The sequence below is a fragment of the Nelumbo lutea genome, chromosome 6 (assembly GCF_056320005.1).
Source record: "Nelumbo lutea isolate HS-2025 chromosome 6, American lotus-T2T, whole genome shotgun sequence".
Taxonomy (NCBI): domain Eukaryota; kingdom Viridiplantae; phylum Streptophyta; class Magnoliopsida; order Proteales; family Nelumbonaceae; genus Nelumbo; species Nelumbo lutea.
The window spans coordinates 34,090,135-34,106,612 of record NC_142689.1 but is presented as its reverse complement, the minus strand read 5'-3'; the positions used below and the strand labels follow the sequence as shown (position 1 = coordinate 34,106,612).

Here is a 16,478-nt window from a genome sequence, read left to right as displayed (position 1 = left end):
GCCGTATAATTTTAAAGAATATTTGGAAAAACGGAATCCAAAACTTTTCCAAAATAAGATTGTTTCAACTAACGTTATTGTAGAAAAGATAAAAATGGAATTTTAGATGGGAGATAAGCCTCTTGTAGACCTAGCCAGGATAATCAAATCTTTGCAATAAAGTGGGATTAAATGCAACTATCTGGGTAAGTTTTATTCGGATAAATGTATTTATTCATGTTCTTTTATTTCTGACGTAAATAAGATAATGACAATTTTAATCATAAAAATCTATTATTAAAAGGAACATTTTTATCTCATTCAAGTGTTACAATTTTCCCCTAATGGATAAATTATTTATCCAATTAGAAGATGATACCCGGATAAATGATACTAGAAAAATAAAATTTCCCAAGTCAAATATAAATCTGAAAAATAAACATGAAATTCTTGATGAATGGGAACAAGACCTGTTCATGGACTGAGCTCAGACTTGACTTTTGCCAAAATCCCATGAACAGGTCTAATGGGAACCAAAATCCCATTGACCACTTTACCCCTCTTAAAATCCAGAAAAAAAAACGCCCCTAAAAGTTCTTTTTTTTTTTTTTTGATTCATAACGCCCCTAAAAGCTAATTTGCATCAAATAACCATGTAGGTAAGTGCGTGATTCGGGTCATTGTAAGAGATGAATATGAGAGAATTGTTTGAATTAACTGTCGAAACGTTGGTGAGTATTCATCTAACGAGGCCAAAAACCTGAACTACTCTCAAAGCTCATGTTATATCTGCCAAATTCCTTCAATCGAAGATTATTATTGAAGGTGACTCAAGCATCGTTGTCAACTGTCTTCGGACCACCTAGATCAGATTTATGAGTGTCGGGAGATTTGCACTCGCGGGAATCACAACCTTAAATTGACTTGAGATTCGCAGGAATCAAATTTTGCAACAGATGGATCGTCAGTGTCTCAGATTTTAAGTTAGATTTTATTCGTTTGTTCGCCCTTCGCCGCCTGTGGCCATCTATCCACTATCAGGCGTCATGATTCTTTCTGGTTGTTGTTTGTTTGTAGTGGTTTGAATTCTCGATGTGAAAAGCGAAATCTTTCCCACTTTTAATTTATTCCCGAAATTACCCCTTCATGTATTCACGAAACTCAACTGCTATAGTGCTATCATCCCTTGTTTCTTTTGGGTTGACTGCTTCTCATCCTCAGCCAGTCAGCCTTCTTCCTTCCACGAACCGACTTATGGTATTTCAAAGCCATTATCAAAAGGGATTGGAGTGAATTTACAAATCTATTTGCCTAAATCGACTCGACGGGTACGCTTCTTGTTTGATTTCTTCCGTTATTTGTTTATTTTTTCTTTTCAATTTAATTCATAGAGTTTTGCTCTTAGTTCTTTGTATTTTGCCTTCTCGATTTGTTTTACGTTCTGGGTATCGTAAAAATCTTGAATTTTCTTCCCTTCAATTCTCGATAGTGCTGTTCAAAGGTAATCCAAGATAATGGAGGAGGCAGAGGGTAGTAAGAGGCAGAAGCTATCTGTCACACGAGGAGATGGATCTCAAATCCTAGTAGGAGAAACCCGTGATTTGCTTAGCGGTTTACATGACGATCTGCTTCACCATATCATGTCTTTCATGTCAATGGAAGAGATTATTCGGACCAGCTTCTTGTCAAGACGATGGAGATACTTGTGGAGAAATATCCCTTTTCTGGACTTTGCATTAAGGCCATGGAATGAAGAGGATAGACATACAGGAGAGCGTAGGGTTTCTTTTGTTGAAACTTTACTTTTCCGTCACAAAGGTTCCAGGGTTAAAAAATTGTGCATTAACGTAGATACTTACTACATCAAAAAATATCAAGTTGATTCATGGATTGATTATGCATTAGATGGTGATGTGGAGGAACTCGATCTAGATTTTTCTGATGAAGATTTTCCAGGAAGTTATTTACCTGGAGATGAATTATTATATGATTTACCTCCTGCTATTTATAGATGTGAAACATTGCAAAGCTTAAAATTATGTTACTGTGATCTCAATCTTTCTACTTCCATACATTTAAGATCACTCAAAACCTTGTGTCTTACCGCTGTTGATTTACCTACAAATGCAATTAGTGCTCTGACTTCTAATTGTCCAGTACTTGAAGAGTTGTCATTGAAGCATTGTAATATTTATCTGAACCTCAACATCTCTATTCCAACTAAGCATCTCAACATCTTGCGCATTATTGATCAAGTTGAATTTTTTGATGACACTGAAATGGTGATTGATGTTCCTAATCTGCTTTCTCTGGAATGGAAAGGATGTCTCTTAAGAGATAAATATCATATTAAGCGATTGTCATCTCTCTTGAAAGCTAGCTTTGATCTTGAAGATGCTTTGCCTGATAAACTGGAATTGTTTCTTCATAGTCTTCATCATGTTCAAGATCTTACAATTGACTGTGTATTTATTCAGGTATGCAAACTTGTTTTATGTTTTGTGGAATATTTCAATTCAAACTGGAAAAAATGTTAGTTTTGTTGAAATAGTTTGTGTCTGGACAAATTTGAGTCATTGAGAATAAAATTTACTTTTAAGTAGTGATAAGAAATAATTAACAAATTAACCTCGTTTCCCCTTATTTTGTTGCATAGATGTTGTCTACATGGGAGGTGCAAAACAAAGATCCCCTTCATCTTAATGTCAAATGTCTCGAACTGAAGACGAGATTAACAAAATGGGAGCTCCCCGGAATTCTCTATTTGTTAAGGAGCTCTCCTGAGCTAGAGACTCTTGTTATAAATATTACCTCGTCTCCAAATATTGATGTATAATAACATTTTTTTTTCTTTGGTTTTCCCTTTTTTTTAACTTTATCTTAACAAAATTTTTACCTAAAATTTCAGATTGATGATGAAATTGAGAATCAATATGATTTCAGTGAAAGAGAGTATTGGAGATCTCAAGAACATTGTTTTTCTTCTCTCATGCGGAATGTCAGGACTATTAAGATATACAACTTTTTTAAGGGGTGGTGCATATACCAAGAGGAGGAAGATGATTTTAGTGCTGTCAAAGAACTATTTAAGAGTCATGAACATGAAATTGAGCTCATTAGGGTTTTGCTACAATATTCTGATGTCCTCGAGAGGATGATTATTAGCAAGGATTGCAATGGTTGTGTTGGTGAGAATAGATCCCAGATAGCTTTTATGGTTACTGTGAAGGTTATAAATTTCCCTAGAACGTCTCCAAATGCTGATATCATTTTCTCAAACTTTTAGAATTTAGACTCCTTGGCTCTGGTTGTAGTCCTTGTTGTTGTTCATTTATCAACAATACTTTCACCAATCAGGATGTGTACTTTTTCCACATATGGAGATGGATTTTTCTTCTGTTCATTTGTGCCACCACTGCTGATTACCACTTCTGGTTTTGATAGGACTCCTAAGCAATCAGCGATGCATGCAGTTGTTTTGATTATATCAACTGGACTAATAGTTTCTCTTGTTGGTTGTTTTCTCTTTAATTAAACCACAAGTACTTTGAACTGGGTAATTGGAATTTATCGAGCTGCTTTTCCTTTGCTTCAAAAGATGGCATGGTGCTCATTTGTGGTCCATCAAATAGCTGGCTTCAGATTGAGTCATCCGACATCATATGTTTCTCATGCCAGTTACTACACTACACATGAAAACGAAATAGTTGGATCCTTCTGTTTGGAGAGACACTGAGATGACATTCTCATTTTCTGGTTTGGTTCATCAAAACCTTCCTCTGATTAGGCCTTGCTGAAGACCTGAAATGACATTGCTAGAATTTATTTTGTTCAGTACAAATAAGAATTTATTCAAGCATCTCAGCTAGGAACTGCATTTCAATGGGGTGTCCAGTGCAGTTCTACAATAAATTCTGAGAAGTTATGTGTGGATATCATGAAAGTCATGGAAAGTGTCTATACAAGGTCTATTTTGAAAGAAGTGCTAATTCCAATTCGTTGCACTAATCAACTATTCAGATTGTGTTTGTGAAGGCAAGTGGCTTCAGGCACTTCTTGATTGTTAATGAAATGATTGGGTTCAAGAAACAGAAGTGGCATCACAAAGATCCTATGCAAGATTGACATGGAAAATGCACTACTAGAATATATACATTTAGAGGCTCCTGCCCAGAGGCGGTCCAAAATAAATGCCTTTAATAACATATTAAAGAAGCCAACTTCATCTATTTGTTATAGAGGGCATTTTTTGATGCCTCAATCGTTAGATTTTTACCTCATATTTGGCGGACAAAAATGGAAGAGTTGTTGTTTTGTTTGAAGGTTTGGAACCCCAAAAAAGTCAGGCACGAAAGTCTTCTTTGAGTGACTCTTTTCTTCCTCTCTCAAAGCAAACATCCTGCCCTCTCCCCTTTCTTCCTCTCTCAAAGCAAACATCCTGCCCTCTCCCCTTTCTTCCTCCTCCCTTCTCTGGCTGATTAGTCCACAAACCGATTGGGGATTGACAATCAATTATTGAAGGCAAGAGCTTTGGACTGAAATCTAGGTTTTCTTCCCTAAGCAAACTATCTCTTTGATGTTTTTCTCTCTAGCGACTATCTCTCTCCGGCAGCTTTCTCTCTGACAGTTTTCTCTCCTGTGGCTTTCTCTTTCCAACGGCTATCTACTTTCTGCGAATTGTGATCAATCATCCAAAGACACAAAATCATTGGAATAGGTAATATACAACTTATTGTTTTCTTACGGATTAGATATGTTAACAAGTTAATTTTTCATCCATTGCATATATTCATTGATTAGTTAGTAATCTTTTTTTAATGTAGATTGTTGTTTGTGCAAACCAATTGGATTCCATTTCTTTTTGTGGTGTTTGATGATATTCAAGTCTGATCTAAAATTGATCTAAACAAGTGATATGCATTTGACTTCTTATTTCAAAAAGATCTAATGGTGAAGACATGGTTTCTATGTGGTGTTGAACTCTCTGACTGCCCTTACATGGTTCCATTGTATTGTAAGGAGAAATATAATTTCTATTCAAAATGCTCAAGTCATTTTATAAGTTGAAAGCTTTGTTTAGTCCAACATCAGGGGAACTGTATTCCCAATATGTGACATTGTGACTAGAAATTCTTTGATGTGTGTTGGTTTATAATCAACTTTTATAGTGACCAAAATAAGGTATTGTGCTCTTTTGATATCTGTAAAGGAATGGTAGAGCTTATTATAGGTGCAGGGCTCAAGTGCCTTTTTTTTTTGTTCTTAAATTTGCTTTCCAATTCCATTTTATTTATTTATTTTATACTAGAAGAGACCTATTCAATGCAGATATTAGTGAGTGGACAGGATAATATATTTCAGATTATTTGATTTTTTTTTTAAGTTTGCACTTCACTTAATTTCTTTTTAGGAATTTTGATTCAATAATAGGACATATTGTTCACCTCCTTTTTCTTGATTCAATAAAGAGGTGTTTGTTCAAAGGTTAGGTTCATATCTAGTCCAAACCTCCCAAGACCCCAGATAGATGGGAGCAACATTGGGTAATGGCCTTTTTTAATTCTTCTCTTCCATCTTTAAGATTGACATGGAAAATCAACAAAAGGAATTGCTATTATGATTCTTGCCTACATGTGCTGTAGAGTCGGTGATACAAAGGGTAGAGATTATATGGATTATTTGGTGCTAATATCATCCCTTCAGTCTTGTAGTCGTCAAGCTTTAGCATAAACAAGGAATTTGAAGTGCTTTCATCATTTAGCTTGGAGCCTTGGAGTGCCAAAACAAAGCCAACAGTTAGGAACTAGGTAACAAGGCCTTTAATTCAGAGGCAAGTCACATGATCTCTTTCAAAGTTTCCCATTGATTGTCATACCCTTGAAACAGGAAAAGTATCTGTTCCCTTTAAACTGTTGTATAAGCCTTCTCCTGAAGGTGGGATTCCAACAACCTGAGTCTCCATGGAATTTGAACACATCATCCATCCATGCTTCCTTGTTGAAGGCTAATTGATACAATTGAGAGAAAGACTCTTTAACCGATTCCCTTCATGAACTTAGTATAGGACTTCTTAACCCCTCTCTAAAGAGCATAGCCACATGGAGTAGTAATCTCCCCTATGTCCTAGGTTCAATCCCTTAACCCATACTTCAATTTTTTTTTGAAACAAAGATAACTTTTTATTGAAGAAGAAACAAACAGAAGTACATGAGAGGATGTGCTGAAGCCAAGAGAGGCTTGGCAGGATTACAAAGGCAAACAACTGTCCCTTATCTCATTATTACCTCCAAAACTACTCCCCTAGCAGTTCAGTGTTGAATCCTTTTAAGCTTTTAACCCCCAAACCTCCCCTAGATATAGGGCGACAGAGTTTATTCCAGCTGACTGAGTTTTAAACTCCCCTTTCCAACCTTGCCACAAAAGGTTGGAAAGAGAAACATTATATCAGTAGGGAGCAAACCCAAGACAAATTCTGTAGGAGGTTCTCCATTAGCTGTGTTGTTCTTTGGCGGCAAGTTTTGAGATTCTACACAATTTGTAGACCATGTCTGAATTCCACAGTTTTGGTGTAGAGATCCTTCTTGTGAGAATGGTGTCAAAGAAGTGTGTCTCTTTGGATGAATATGGCTTTGAGGAGGAAGTGGTATTTTGGGGAAGATGGTTATTTTCTTGGCTCTTTTTGGTTTATGTTTCATTATTATCTCCCGAAATATTTAATGGATTTTTTCATCTTTTCTGGTAGTTGGAGTCATGGTGTGGTTGTTATCATGTATCGAGATGCACAAGTCCTCAATCTTTTATTTACTTGTATCAAGTTATATTTGTTTCCTGTTTGTCACCTTTCCAAATTCCTTATATCTCAAGTTACCAATCAAAAAAATTCCCCCATCTCAAGTTTTCACATCATCTTTAATATGGGTCATTCTTGCTTACTGCAGATTAGTTGGTTGAGTTAATTCAGCATAAACCAAGTTATATTCATTGATATAGGTAGCCTGTCAATGATCTGGGTTAACTGTCCCAGACCAAACTGATCTGTCCCTCTTACACAGGGTATGAGTCTACATTTTTTTTTTTATCGAAAATTAATATTGTTATGGAGGGTGAGAACCCCTTGAAACTGCTCAAGGGTCTGGGTCTGCATTTTGAATCCCTATTATAGTAGGATTGAGATAGATTCTTATACGTTCTAACCTAATTAAGACCCAAACCAATTATGTGTATTTGTATATATATTTGTGCATGATGAAGATATCTAGAATCTAAATCATATGTGGAGATCTCAGAGCCATATAGATATTTTTAAAATAATGTAGGCTTGGTTCCATCATTTCCTTTTGTTTGGAAAGTTGTAGTCTTAGAGTATATATGCCTTGCTAGTTTAACTACACTCACAAAGCAGAGAAGCTTATAACCTCTGAAAAACAGGCTGAAAGGAAAGTGGCATAATTACATCTTTTTTCAAAATTTTAACACTCTAATAAAACTCTTTAAATGAATTTGACCCTCTAAGACAGTTAACCCTGTTCTGAATATGCTAGTAAAATAGAAAATAACTTTCAAAAAGTCATAACTAACCATAAATTGAAACCCCCAAATTACAAAATTGTCCCTGGTGCAGAAATCTATAAACATTCAATTTCTTCTTTCATAGTTTCTTCCCCTTGTTCTATACATACATAAAAAATAGAGATTTTTATTATGACTAGTTTCATACTGAAATGGCTTAACATATATTCTATAAAACCTATAACAACTAACATGATTAGCAAGGTGTTGATCGTAGATTTACATTAAAAGTCCAAAGAGACCAAGATTGACATGACACCTATTTTGAAGTTTCAATGCAACATAGCCAGGACCCTACCTTTCATCAGGTCATTCTCCAACTAAAATGACCAACTAGCAATACAACATCATTTCTTTTCCTTAAAGTAGTACAAACTCAAAAAATCTAATTAAATAGACTCTAAGAAATATCTTAAATTCTGAACAACATAACTGACATCATTGGAAAAAAAAAAAAAACAATGAGTTTTCATATTGGTTCATATGGGTCATGCTTTTAATATGCTGCAACTGGATTCTTCATTGCTCTTAATCAGCCATCAACTGCATACTGATTGATGTCAGATAAATAGTAATATCCTACCGGAAACTATATTTTACCAGCAGCCATCTTGTCACATTGACTGTAATTGTAGGTCTAGCATGACAAGGACCATGAAGGAGGTTGTAGAAGAGAATAGAGCTCATCTCCCAATAGTTTCCTGCCCAAGTCTCCCCAAAATGGTTATGCTAAATAATACTCATCCATCTCATTGGAATCACCCACCCTGAATGGGCCAAGATTGACAATCATCAAAGTTCATTTTGGTGATCCTTTCACCAAATTTCTCTTAGATACATTATAAATTATTAAATTACATTTTTATAAGTAGGAATATTGTCCTAAATCTGTATTTGGGGCGCATTGGCACAACCACTTATGTAATAGCATTTTTTTACCAGTCTATAAATAGCTTATTTTTTATCCACAATTAATAAAATTAAAGTTTCCATTCAAAAGAAAACGAGGAAAAAGAAACCAAATTTCAGATGGATTTGTTTCTATAGAGGGATATACAGAATGGTTGTATGGTGCTTTAGATAGAAATGGATTCTTTGGCTAGAAATAGGATCACACCTAACATGTTGGATGAATTAAAGTTAAATAGCTTCTAGGACAGCTTAGGGTGTTCTGGAATCCTTCTTGTTGTTTCTTTTCTTTTCTTTTTTGTTTTTTTTTTTTTTTTTGCGAACTAGTAAAAGCAGATCCAGTAGATTGAAGACTTGTTTATGCAACATAACTATTGCATAGAAAATTCCTTGTAAGTGGAAGCTTTGATTATTGAAACCTATTTGGTTTTGAATTTTCCAAATAAACTTAAAGTGAAACAGAGATACACTTGTTTATGTAAAGCCTCTTGATGCAAATTACTAGGGAACCAATGATGGAAATCAGCTACAATATCAATATAGATATTATGTAAATACCAAAGTGCTATTACTAATTGACACTGTTGAAAAAGATGTTTCAGAGTTTCCTCATGAGAATGACACACATGGCATTATTTGGAATTTGAAGCCCTCGCTGAATTAACGAATTCCTAGTGGGGAGTTTGACATGCCAAATCAACTGAATGAAAAATTTTAATTCTATCTAAATAGTGTGCCTTCCAAACCATTTTAAATCTGAAAAAAAAATGCCTTACTGCATTGGTGATTCATTACTTAGGTTAAAGTAAGTGGATTATGTTGGATTGCAAACCACGTACATGATATACAAAATAGGTCATTGATTGATATGGGTTGTCAGTGCCTTAGTGGGTCTTGTAAATCCCCCACCATATGCCTTCAATAAACTATCTTTAGCCATAAATCTGAAAATATTACATGTAGTTCCTTAATAGGTTTTTATTCTCTAACACCTGAAGCCCCCAACCCTGAGCCAACCCGACTCAAAATTGGATTTGGGTCAATTGGGTTTCAGATTGAGTGTACTCAGCACATTGAACATCTGAACTACACTCTCAAACTCAAACCACATTTCAGAGATCACAGTTAGTAAATTGAGTTGAACCTGAAATTTAGGCTAAAAGATAAACATGCTAGCTAATGTACAGTACTAATTAAGATAAATTAGATGGAATTCCAAAAACTAAGGGGAGAAAAAAGGAAGAAAAGATATGAGGGAAGCATTAGTAGTAGAATTTAAAATTAAAATTTAGTATAAAAGATTTTTCCCTGCTGAACTGTTGGTTGATGAGCAGGTCACTTATGGATATGTTTCTGACTTAGGTACAATGAGTAACTGTAAATAACAATGCACTAGGGAGACCCCCAAAAAAATCCACCATTAAAAAAAAAAAGAACAGGTTTCATTTCTGAATACATTATGGGCAGACAACCAGCTCCTTAAGAAATGTTGCCCTAGGCCGTGCTTGGGGTGTATCTCCATCCCTTGGTCTTCCTGGGATCTTCTCCCACAGAAATGGAATTGCACCAGGATTTCTAACAGGCCCTGATTTCAAATCTGACTTGTGATAAGGATTTCTAACAGGCCCTGATTTCTAATTCTTGTTTTGATCAGAATATGGCTTTCTTCTTTCACTTTCTTTACTTTCTTCTCTCCCAATATGTGGATTCCATTTGGTTTGGTCATGTCTAATCCTTGCGGTTTGTCTTCATCACTTTGATGCTTAAGATTTTTAGACTGAATTTCTTACATTTTGGGCTTATTGATATAAACTTAAACCCCACCTTAGCAAATATGAAAAATGCATTGTGCCTTTCAGTTACATGAGCTCTGATGTATGATGAATTCATGAGCTACTGAAGACAATGATTTTTATTACTATCTGAAATAGTGAAATGATAGGGTGGTTCTCATCTCCTGTAAAGAAGATTTATAGGCAATTGAAATCTTTGTTAATACTGTTTCAATAGATCATCCTACAAAATAGGATTTACTAGATGAAATGACAGGGTTTCCCTTTGGTTTCTGTAATTGGATTTTCTTCTTGCCTTCTTGTTTGTTTGTTTTTTTTTTGATAGATTTCATTTCTTTTTATTACATACTTCTATTACAATATCTTAGTCATTTCTTAGTCTAGTTGTCTCTTGATTTACATACTGTTATAATAACAAGTACCAAGTACTCAAGACAATACAAGGAGATTGATATATATAGCCTCTATACCTCTGTGAGTTCTAGTAGATAATACAAGCATTTGAGAACATTAGCCTCTAAATGGTGCACCCTTTAGAATATTATCCCCTCACCCCTGATGATAATGTATTTTATAACTAGTATTTAAGCAGGCTATATTTCTAAGGTTGTGTATTTTGTGTTTCTTCAGCTGGGTGAAGGAACATCTCTTGGAGCTGAACTTGTTTCTCTTATGGTTCAAAGTTAGCACATGCTTCAGGCTATAGTTGGCTGCTAGGGGAAGGGGACTGGCCCAGGGGAAGGAACATCACTTGTAGACCTTTGTCTCATTCTCATACAATTAGAGTTCAAGCTGAAAAAAAAGAAAAAAAAAAAGAACTCAGTCTTGCATGTGGAAAATCACCTTGCTTCAGGTATTGGGGGCTTTAATAGTTTCCCTCCATTGCCTCAAGAATAACCTAGGGGTTTGGGTGCTTATCTTGTGATGGTTCCAGTCTGGCCTACAAGGGGGATTTCTAAAATAAATAGCAGTCTGGGTCTTAAGACCCATAATATCAATATATGCAGCCTTTACTCAGCATCAAATAAAATAAAATAAAATAAACTCTCTTTGTGCTGTTAAAAGCCAAGCTGCTAAGTTTTCCCTTTCTATGAGGTGAAGTGGTCTCCTGTTAGTCAACTTGATTGGCTCTGGTCTCTGGTTTTCTTGATGAATGAAGGCTATGTTTGGGAGTGTTTAAAAATAAGTGCTTATTTGGACCATTAAGCACTTATTGGCATTTGGGAAATAAGCCCAAAATAAGTGTTTATTTTGAAAATAAGGGCTTATTTTTTAAGCCCAAAATTCCAGCTTTTTTAAGTGCTTATACAATAGCACTTATTCAATTTTTTCTTCCAAAATTATCCCTAGTTGAATTTTATAAAAGTACTTTTATGAAAGCACTTTCATAAAAGTACTTTTATGAAAGCATTTTTACAAAAGCACTTTATAAAAGTACTTTTGTGAAAGCACTTTAGGATTTTGTAAAGTGCTTTTGTAAAAATGATTTTCATAAAAGTGTTTTTATAAAAATTATTTAATAAAAGTGCCTTCAAAGGGTACATTTTGAAAATTTGAAAGAAAATGAAGGACAAAATAGTCACAAATGCTTATTTAAGTGCTTATTAGAGAAAAAGACTGCCAAACGCCTAATATAAAATAAGTGCTTATTTTTGAAAAAGTTGGGTATCAAATGCAAATAAGTACTTATTCAAATAAGCACTTGTTTTTAACTTAAGCACTCCTAAACATGGCCGAAGTCCATCTGATGATATGATAGTTTCATGGAAGAGAATTGATTGGCTATGGTTTGGGTAGAAGTTGCTGTTACCTTGGTTGAACATTGCTTCAAAAGTTGATCATGTGGAGTTATAAATATCTCTCTAGCACTTATTGGTTCTAGATACCCATTGCATGCCCAAACAAGACTATTTGATGCCCTTTATAAGCAAAAGCACCTGGGATTTTGAGTGCATGTATTACACACCTTTCCCAAAAGGCACAGCATAGACAGACAATAGGGAGCTTGCTTTGATATATTCTTGCTTATGAGAAGGGTAAGGTTCTAATTAAAGACTTACTAAACATAATATGAATTCAGAATGCCATTGTGTGCACAGAAGACCCTTAAGAATAGTTTTGGCCAGATGTCATGTCATTTGGTGTTTGGAAAACTATTTGATTTGAAAGTTGAAACTTTGATCGATCAGACAAGCATTTTTTTACAGTAAAGCTCCTGTGTCAACTAGTTTAAGTGAGTAGGGGGGGCAGGATAGATGTTTGATCACCTTGAAGAAATAACCATCATTTACAAGAATTACTTCAGATGCAAAAGTAATGGCATCTTCTGTAAATTCTTCTCTTCGACAAAGGTTGTTAGGATAGTTGAGTGTTTCCAATCCTTCTATCCTTACTTCACTGCAAATGTACAAATGATTTGCATAATTACAAATGGGACAAATAGAACAATACTAGAACCATCCACTACAAAAAGTAAGAAACAATTTTTCCAAATAAACTTATAAATTAACACCACTGGTTTCTTGGAATTATTATGGCTGTAACCCCCAGAAACCTGCTGTTGCCAACCCACTAAAAGTAGGTATAGAGCATATAGAGGTTAATATAGAGAAACCTTATTTCTTCTTCCTCCCCCCCTTTTTCTCTCGTTGATGAGAGGAGTTTGACTTCTCCCATCCCCACCACCTATAAAATTGTCAGACAAATCAAAAACACAATGCTATATTTGGTTTGATAGAAAAATAAGAGACAGAAATAAAATTGTATTAGTGGAAACATTATAAACTGTAATTAATTGATTAATTTACAAATATATTGTAAAATAAGTTTTTCTCAGTAACTAGTATCATTTGGTGCATCCCAATTGAAAACATGTGGTAATAAACAATGAAAATTGTTTTTTATAAGCAATGAATTCTCAACTAAGAGTGGGAAGAGAAATTTGAAGGGTAATATGCTATGCATTAATCCTCAGGCCAGGTCCCTTGTAAAGATGGACCCGAAAACGACTAGAAACAAGACAAAAAGCAAATCAAAAATCAAGGCAAGGCAAATCTTCTCAATCATTTGGTGGTTACAACTTACAAGGATATTCCCTGTCAAATTAGTTACTCAGTGTCAGGAGAATAACCCCCAACGGTCTCGATAATGCAGGTCTGCTGACGGGGCCTTTTAGAATAGACCCGAGCTATGATGGATGGGCCTGTAAGTGATCTGGTTCGGTGGAGCAACCAGGTCGGTATGTGGGCCGTTACCGGGCTGGTCCCTAACAGAATTGAATTAAGTTGCTGATACCACAGTCATCACTGAAAAGAGACAATCAACAAGTTCTGTTCTGAAATTTTAAATTAGCTTCTATATTTACAAACTAAGTAATTAACCCAGGATGCTGCCGTTGCACTTTTCAGTGCTCCTTGGTGTATTAAATCACATGATTTTTTAACCACCGTTGACCCAGATGTTTGACCATTTAGCCCAGAAACCGTTCAGACAAACCCTGTCTTTGGCAAAAAACTATTGAATCAGTCAATGACCCATTGACCTGAGCGGTCAAACCGTCGATCCGTTCAACAGTTCTTGCTATTTTTTAATTTTTTGTCAGAACGGGTTGTCTGTTCAAACTGGACGGTCGAACCATTGACCCAAAACTGGTGGTCAGGACAGTTCCATTTACAGGTTGTTTTTTAAAACCATATCAAATCAGTTCCAAAATTTATATTAAGTCACATGATTTTTTAACTGTCGTTGAATCAGACGTCGGACCGTTTGGCCCAGAAACTGTCTAGGCAACCAGTTCCATTTTACCCCAAACCTGGTCTCTAGCCAAAAACTATAGAATCAGTCAATGACCCATTGACCCAGGTGATCAAACTGTTGAATTAATTTTAATTTTTTTGTCAGAACAAGCCGTCCGTTCAAACCGGACAGTTGAACTATCGACCCATCGACCCGGAAACTGGTGGCCAGAATGCTTCCATTTCCAGGTCATTTTTTAAAACCATAAATCAGTTTCAAAATTCAAATGAAAAGGTATATTTACAAACTTCTGTTCTTTTTAATGTTTCATCCATTTAGACTTGTTCATAGGGCGGGTCTGGGCTTGGCTTCTGACAAAATTTGAATAGTCCTGGTCCAAAGCCGAAGCCCAAAACAGTGTAAAGTTGGTCTTGAAGCCTGACCTGTGAACAGGTCTACATCCTTTGTTAAAACATTGCACAATAAAACAAATAGAAATTAATTGTTAACATAAGATATATTATCTATTACCAATTGATGCACAATAAAAAATGGAAATTAATTTTTAACATAAGATGTATTATCTACTTCCAATTGATGCATTCTTTAGTAAACAATCACAGGCGGAAAAGGAAGCTTGTGTTCTCTGCTGTTGACTTGAACTAATTCAGCATCACCATTAAAGGGGACTCGAAGCTTACAAAAGACTCAATCAACAGAAAGATCAACCTTTCATGCAACACCTGAAGTGTTATTGAAGAAATTTGGCATGTTGTGGGATCTAGTAGAAATATCGCCTCTTTCAAACGTGGGCTTGCAAACCTAATCAACCTGCTCTAATGAGATTCAGCTCAAAGAAGCAACTAAAACAGAATGTTTTTCCACAGTTACAAACCAGAATTAAATCCAAATGGCACAATCTGAAACCAGGCGTAGCTAGTCGATGTATTTTAGCAAAATGAGATTTTACCGGCCAACCAGTCAGCTGCTGCGTTTCCTTTTCGATGAGTGTATGAATAAGAGGTCCGGCATCATGCTCCCTTTGCACTATCCTCTTGCAATCCTCCGATGGGGATGTGCACAAGGCTTTTAAACCCAACCCGGAGACTGAACCAGTCAGGGGTCTGGTTCCCGGGTTGAACGGTCTGACTGTTCGAACTGAATGATTGGCTCATTTTGACAAAAAATTTTAAAAAATAAAAAATGGTCAAAACTGTTGAACAGTTTGAATGGCTCAACTGCCCAGATCAGCGGTTTGCTGATCAAATCAACAGTTTTTTGCAAAAATCCAATTTTCGTGAAAAATGGAATCAATTCCCGATTTTTCCGATCCGACCATCTGGTCCTGTCCGATTTTGAAAACCATGGATGTGCATCTCCAAGGTATTATAGGATATCGATTGATGACTAGGAGTGAGTCTCCTTCACTGATTATTGGCTTACCTTTGCAACAATTTTTCAACAAAAAAAACTCATGAAATTTGCCATCATGTTGATCTTGGCATTGTCGGAATTGCTCCACAGTCGTCGGAAAACAAACAGGAACTATCTTGTTGTTGCCCGCCTATAAGGCCTTTTAATGGGAATAACACTGATAACAAACATCAAAGATCAAACCCTCTAACCAATCGAGTGGTGGCTCGGTTGGCACGTAACTGGGTAAGCCCTAGATGCGATGCGGTTTTGAGCCCCGTTATTAATGGCTCTTAAATCCATCTTTGAGAAGAGTGTAATATTGCTAGATAAAGTTTTCGGCAATGTTTTCAGATCTCAGATGTGTCTGTTGCCATTGCCTTGTCTTCACCATTACCAACGAGCATCGAATCATCATCGAATCATCCTCTTCTTCCCTCCTTCCTTTCTTTTCTCTTCTTTTCTTATTTTTTCCTTTCTCCTTCCTTTCTTTCGTTTTTTTCCTTTTCTTCTTTGTTTTTGTTCTTTCTCAACCATCTCTTTTCCAATTCTCCTTTCTCAAATCTCATATAAATATTTTCCCTAATGCAAATTGTTCGACCCAGACAGTTGAACCGCTGACCTGAAAACCGGTAACTAAAACGGTTCTATTGCCTTTCCGGGTTGGTTTTTAAAACCTTAGTTTGTAATAATATACCATGAAAATTAAATTATGGCCCCTATAAGGGCAAAAGGTGAATAATCAATACCAAAATGAACTTTGGGGGTAGCGTCAAGTTAGCACCCAAACTTGCAAATGTGTCAATGTATTAACTAAATTTTCATGAAGTGTCAAATTGGTCCCTGTCAGTAACCGACCGTCAGTTATCTATTGAAAATGTCAAAACTACCCTTCAAAAGAAGACAAAAGATCGGGTAATATTATCCCAAATTTCAAAGTACTAAATGGAATTTTCCCAATTTAAAAGCGAAAATTTTGAAATCTACTCACATAACATCGCAGCCACATATGGAGAACATCTCATTAGGGAAGGGATATATTACAGTAAAACCGCACAAAAACATGGCCATACTCGATAA

The 16,478-nt window shown here is 35.7% G+C and overlaps 1 protein-coding gene across 2 annotated transcripts; it reads left to right on the top strand.

The window, feature by feature from the left end:
* The first annotated feature begins 633 nt into the window (after positions 1 to 633).
* Positions 634 to 11,339, top strand: LOC148848460 (F-box protein At4g22280-like). 2 transcript variants are annotated; one of them, XM_088948470.1, is made up of 5 exons: positions 634 to 1,307; positions 1,469 to 2,456; positions 2,636 to 2,809; positions 2,888 to 4,696; positions 10,881 to 11,339. In XM_088948470.1, exons 2-4 carry the CDS (start codon positions 1,494 to 1,496, stop codon positions 3,263 to 3,265), a joined length of 1,515 nt encoding a protein of 504 aa, XP_088804596.1. In that variant the 5' UTR covers positions 634 to 1,307; positions 1,469 to 1,493; the 3' UTR covers positions 3,266 to 4,696; positions 10,881 to 11,339. The 2 variants fall into 2 exon arrangements, with proteins under 2 accessions (XP_088804596.1, XP_088804597.1); XM_088948471.1 differs by lacking the exon at positions 2,636 to 2,809.
* Positions 11,340 to 16,478: the final 5,139 nt, after the last annotated feature.

Bases quoted from the DNA above. Each gene is read 5' to 3' on its own strand.
- LOC148848460 (XM_088948470.1), top strand. From the start codon at position 1,494: ATGGAGGAGGCAGAGGGTAGTAAGAGGCAGAAGCTATCTGTCACACGA. The intron at 2,457-2,635 runs GTATGCAAACTT...TTTGTTGCATAG, and splicing joins TTGACTGTGTATTTATTCAG to ATGTTGTCTACATGGGAGGT. The intron at 2,810-2,887 runs GTATAATAACAT...CTAAAATTTCAG, and splicing joins CCTCGTCTCCAAATATTGAT to ATTGATGATGAAATTGAGAA.